This window comes from Dermacentor silvarum, chromosome 1 (genome assembly GCF_013339745.2).
Source record: "Dermacentor silvarum isolate Dsil-2018 chromosome 1, BIME_Dsil_1.4, whole genome shotgun sequence".
In the NCBI taxonomy this organism is placed as follows: Eukaryota; Metazoa; Arthropoda; class Arachnida; order Ixodida; family Ixodidae; genus Dermacentor; species Dermacentor silvarum.
The window spans coordinates 226,643,582-226,649,581 of NC_051154.1; the positions used below are offsets into that span (position 1 = coordinate 226,643,582).

At 46.8% G+C, this 6,000-nt stretch overlaps 1 protein-coding gene across 1 annotated transcript in view; it reads left to right on the forward strand.

Annotated features, from left to right (window-relative positions):
* Window positions 1–6,000, forward strand: part of LOC119437491 (sushi, von Willebrand factor type A, EGF and pentraxin domain-containing protein 1) — a 256,678-nt gene that overhangs the window by 22,075 nt on the left and 228,603 nt on the right. Inside the window, exon 5 of the mRNA XM_037704501.2 lies at window positions 1,465–1,638. Coding sequence (XP_037560429.1) covers window positions 1,465–1,638 — 174 coding nt within the window. The remainder of the gene's footprint in view (window positions 1–1,464; window positions 1,639–6,000) is intronic.

Here is a 6,000-nt window from a genome sequence, read left to right on the forward strand (position 1 = left end):
TTTTTTTTGCGGTTTCACCATAATAACCTCTTTATTGTTTTCCCGTAACTTTACAGAATCATTGTCAGATATGTTACTCAATTAATGAAGTAACTATGACTCCCCTCATGACTGCAGCTTTCATGCAGTACGAAGGTGTCAAACGCTGGGATGCAGTTGTAGCAGGTCATACATGTTGTGGGGTCTCAAACGTGCTCTTGAGACAAAGGAACGACAAGACAGTAGTGCGAACAATCACAAAGGCATATATTGCGCCTCTTATACCTAAATCTATAACCAGCCGAATTATTACCGATAGAACATGCCAATGGGCGCGTGACAAATGGAGGAAGTCTGACTCACCGCGACCCGATAGCGAGCGAATACGTTCGCTCCATGCTGGCGACCAACGCCTAATTGTTCGCGTGCACGGTCACGCGAACGGTGGCGCGTTCGAACGATCGTGTTCGTCCATCTCGGTGCCCCGCTCCGAAGCCTTCTCGGGACGGTCCCACGAAGCGGGTCGGCGCACGCGCGAAGCCTCCGCGCTACTTGCCGACCCCACGGCAAAGCGAAACCGCCTCCTCCCTATCGCGCCCTAGTAACCCCACCGCTAGGTTGCGCTAGCAGCGCAACACTCGTGCCATCTCTCGTAATATGGCGCAACCACGCCTACCTACGCCGCCGTAAAGCCACGCGGTGAAGCCGGATTACAGGAGCCTGGAGCCATGCGGGTAAAACAACATAAGGGTACGCGTCAGAGTCACGCATTCCCACAATGTACAATTTAGCACACTACGCAGAACATATGAAATGTGACCACTGGCAAGACATCTGGCGCCAAGACACCCGGCACTGTGCGACATATCGAAGTGTCCACTCTACGAGTTTATATAGCCATGATCTGAGCCGTATTACTCGTCCTGATGGCAGCTGTATCTTGTTCAGAAACTACGACCGATTGGCTCGTTCATGTGAGCCCCATCTACCTATACTTGCGTGGCTGGTGAAGCTGCACACGAATGTCAATTGAGGATAGTAAAGAGACGAACCAATGCCGTTTCGCTCACAGTATCGATGACAAATTTTTAATTTACCGTATGAGAACCAATTCTGTTAAAATCAAGAACAATTTATCTGACCATAAACAGAAAAATACATTTTTAAAATAAAATAATATCCGTTTCTTCCATTTAAAGAAGTTTGTGTTGTAAAATGTAAATTTTCCGTTTTTTTCCGTTGTTCTTTCCGCTTTATTTTTTACAGCGTACGAAAGGATTTGTGAATCAGGGGCCGCATTTTCTAGCGATGCACTTGGTTTTCGATATTCTTCATTCGTTGTGACAAAGCCGCGCGGCCGTTTTTGGCGAAATCGGTCCATCAGCATCACCGCGGGTAATGAAGAAAAAATGGGAGCTAAATGTATCGTTACAAAACACGGCCTCGTGGACCCTGATCTCAGTGAAGTTGCGTTCTCTGTCGCAGTCGTGGATTGCGGACCTCTGGATGACATCGCCGATGGCGCTGTTCGACTGTTCGGCACCGAATACGGCTCGAAGGCCGAGTTCACGTGCAACGAAGGCTTCAAACTGACAGGCACAAGCACCCGCACTTGCGACGCTGACGGGCAGTGGAGCGACGAATCTCCACGTTGCGAAGGTGGGTGTACAGTCAGCATTAATGCTACGTCAGGTAAACTATACTTAACACTGTCATATCTGCGTTTAATTTTTTTTCGAAGCTAGAGCTGTGAACTTGATGTATAAATCTGTGTTTCTATACAACCTCGCCCATTTTCTCAAATTCTTGTGAGACAATTTGAAAACCTAAACTAAGATTCTACTCCACTTTGTCGCTAGAATTAACTCTTTCTGTCGAATGCCCCCCCACCCCAAATTTCATTATAGCCGCTTAAGTGGCTGCCTAATAGAACATTTCTGCGCTTGTAATTGTAAATCCGGGTTGCGCATTTCCCTATTTCTCAATGCATCTATATTTGGTCTTTTAACTCGCATTAAATAATTTGCGTGGCCATTATATTGGGCACTGCTGGTCGCCACTTATTTGGTTCATCCAAGCCTCTTGATTTGCTATTGCCGATGCCTATTTAGAGAGACGGAGTATAATAAATGTGGCTTCTGAATCTGATAATCTGAAAAACGGGGCGCCTGTCATGTGCTTCTAGTCTTCGGCGTTTATTCTTAGGAAATTCGGCATATATTTTTTGGTGTTTCACCGTTAAAATATATTTGTTCGAATATAACCGTACAGACATTTTTTGTTGCTATATTTTACGCATAACAACGGAAGTTTTCTTGAACGTCCGTGCTGGATGGAGAGCCCACGAGAAGGAGGGGGGGGGGGGGGGAGGGGAGTATCGTAATCGCCAGTGAATTTTTTCACTAAAGAACAAGCAGGCTTTAGGACCTGTTATCTGTGCATCGTGTGATTTTTTTTAAAATTTCTCTAATATCTACTGTTTTCGGAAGAACGCTTTCCAAAATTTGGTTTCGGCAAAATCTCTCTGCCTATGTGTGGTGGAAACTTTAGGATTGCCCCTTAAAATAAACACTACGCGAGCACTTCGATGTATAGCCACATACCATGTTCCTAGTAGAGCAGAATCCTGTCAAAATAGTGCCCGTACTTTAGGAACTTTATTTCAATGGCACTATATACAAGATCAATACTTCAATTTTCCTTGAAGTGCTTTAATTCTATCTTTTTGAAAGTTAAAGTTTATTTACATAAGTAAACCATACAATTAGAAAGTACACACTTTTGGGGGACCCAACAAATTTGTTAAGGGGTCCCTACCAATTGTTATAAAGGAAAAAGCACTTCTATGGCAGCTGTTATTTTATATCCGAAATCCCATAAAACAAAAGCAGCTGAAGTAACTAAAAATAAAGAAAAGCAAAAAAGCAAAACAAAAAGAGAAAATACAGTGCTACAGAAATATTTGACACATAAGTAATAAGAAATTGTATTGCCTTGCTCGTGAAATAGCGTCATTCACAACATATTTTAGCGGCGTGGTTAGATGTCAACTATACGACGTGTTTGAAAAATATATTCAGGTCTCACAATAAAATTATCTCCGAAAATTCTCAATTTCTGGTGGACAGCCCGTCACGCCCGAACCCTTCTTCCGAAGCCTCTCCTTAGTCTCTGCATATAAAGAAGCGAAGAGACAGAGCAAAGGTTCAGTCACTTTCTAGTCTTCTTCAAAACCATAATGAACAGAAACCTTCAAAAACATACAAAACAGAAACCCCTCCCTTGTCGAGGAAATGGGGTTAAGCGAAGCTTGTCGTGTGTTTCTTCGGTGTTCCTCGGACACGAATTGCACTGACGAGTACCACTGTTGTGCTCGAACCACAACCGGTCACACGCACATGCAGCTGCCCGAAGTTCTGGTTGAGAAACTCGCGTTGAAACCTTGCCGTCGCACCGGGGAAGTTGGACGCTAGCGTTGCCGCGGCGTGCCAGCACCGTTGTCGCCGAATTCCCCGAGGGCAGACGACGCTAACGTTTTGGCCTCAACATCGCGCTCCCCCAACTCAGGGTCTGGCGGTGATTCCATGACGTTTGGCTCAACATCGGAACTTCCGCCGTCGGGGTCCCCGGCTCTTCGCTGACGTTTCGCCTGGGCTTCGGAAGCCCTCACGATAGAATCGGCACGTCGACGACGAGTCCTTTCCCGAGTGAGTTCGCGCCGCCGTTGTTCAAACTCAGCTGACTCCTCGGCGGAACGCCACAACGCAGGGCCTTCCCATCCGGGCGCCGAAACTGATCCGAGGCGCGAGGGACGCCCGGCGGAGCGCGCGCCAACCCCTTTCTTTCTCTTTCCCTCCCCGCGACACAACAAACGACCTCCTGATTGGCCACGAGTCACGTGAGCTGGAACAGCTGCTCTACTGTGGGAGCAGCGGGTTTTTGCGTGACCCGCAACGCCACCCCGAAACTCTGAGCCAATACAAGCTCACTTGCAAAATGGTCAGTAATGATGAAGTTTCATAATCGAATTGCGCTTCGTCGTCTTTACGTGTCTTTCTTCCTCTCAGTTCACGATTAGACCTGTATTGTTCACATTAGCGAAATTCCGCTTCATCGCGTTTACGCACATTCTTTTTTTCAGTTATGATTAAACCTGTATTTTCACAGACAAACATATGCTAATATTAAACAGCATGGTGCACCCCGATTTGCAAAGCCTCTACAGCTGTCCGCTCCTATAAGGCGGTTTCATGCTCAGGCCGGATAACAAGCAGCGAGCACCGCCGCCCCCAAGAAGAAACTTCCGGTCACGATGCCTTTATCACTGCTTCGATATTTTACGTATGGTTTGCCTTCTTTGTGCCAGTTACACTTTGCAGCTACGCTCAGAGGGCAAAAACCGGAAGCCGTGCATGGGCCTATGTTTGTAAACAAGTGAACGGTCTATAGGCTGCTGAAGTTAGCTTCATCATCACTTCAGGTGCACACGTAATAGGCGGTTCACGACCACATAGACACGCTGAAATACAAGCAAGGCTTGCCTTCTAAATAAAATCACAATTTCCAAATAATCTGTTATTTTGCCGAAAATAAAATATATAATATATATATAAAAATATATATATATTATATTATTTCGAGTAGTGCAAAGTACAAATAATCTTACCCCGTAGTACATATGCCATGCATAAGATAGATTATTATGCCACTTTGATAGCTAGCATAAAAGATAAACGCATTATTATGTTTTGGAGGACGATCTTTAAAGCGAAGCTGTTAAGGTTTTATTTTTCGATGGTCGCGTCCGGCAATACAAAAAATCTCATTGGCCGTCTGTATGTGCGAGGAATCGGCGAGGGCGAGGAAACGCGCGCTTTCACAAGAAGCAGTGGTAGAGCAAACGCACATTGATAGTATAATGTGTATTGGTGTTTTGTGGCTAAAGCGCCCTTAGGCGTTGATGCACTCCCGCTGACACCTGCGGCCATCTCCAGCCCTCCGACTACCAACTGTCGATGACCTTACACCGTCGTGCCTATGAAGCTGCCTACTGCTGCACACGCTAGCACCACGTTACAGACGAAGCACGTTTTGACACACTATACACGCGCAATACAAAGCACGCACACAATCGTCACCGCGTTCCAATCAGCGCGTACAGCGCGTCGTGTTGCAGCCTCCTCGATCAACTTCCTAACATTTCCGTATTAATTGCGGCACACCTCTCTCCGTCTGTGCTTGACTTCGGTTTAAAAGCCACCTATGGGCGTTGGTAGTGCGTCTGATGCCAGCGACCCATTCGAATGCTGGCCTCCATGCTCGTATATAGTGCCTCTAGAATATCCTTACTAATGTGCCGACCTTCGTGCGTCTTCCAATTGGAGACGCTGGCACCCGCCGGTGTGATGCCTTCCGCCGGAGCCACCCAGACGGCGACACTGTTTGGGACCGTGCTAACCATAGCGCGCATCACGCGTGGTATTGCGCTAGGATGTACTTCGGATGCTGTTTTCTCTAGCGCAATTACTTGTGCGGCGCGTTTTAGCTCCCGGTATCGGGTAGCGTTTATTATAACTCCATTCCGCTCGTTTGTAAGTGCAACGATTCCTATTCTTTCCATTACCTTTGTTCGAAAACCATGACTTTCCGCAGATTCGAACGGGCTGGACAGCCCATTGGCGTCACTTCGCCACGCGCGCGTTGGCTCAGAAACGCGACGGAAAGCACGAGTAAAACTGAAATCGCCGTCTGGTGGCCGCCGCGGAAGACATCAAAAACGGCTAGAGAAAAAAAAAGGTCGGAACACTAGTAAGTTCTTTCTTTTCACTATATTCGTATTGCTGAGACCACCGCAAGCGTTCACTGTTCGGACCGTTAGTGTCTAATGCGTACTATCTCTTTTCTGCTCGTAGACGGCGGCACGCCCCGAGCAAGAGCGCGGTACACGGAGGAGGTATTGATATATATATAGGCGCGCTGTGTAGCTCTCTCAAATGCGTTTGTGTGCCGCAATGGGTTAAA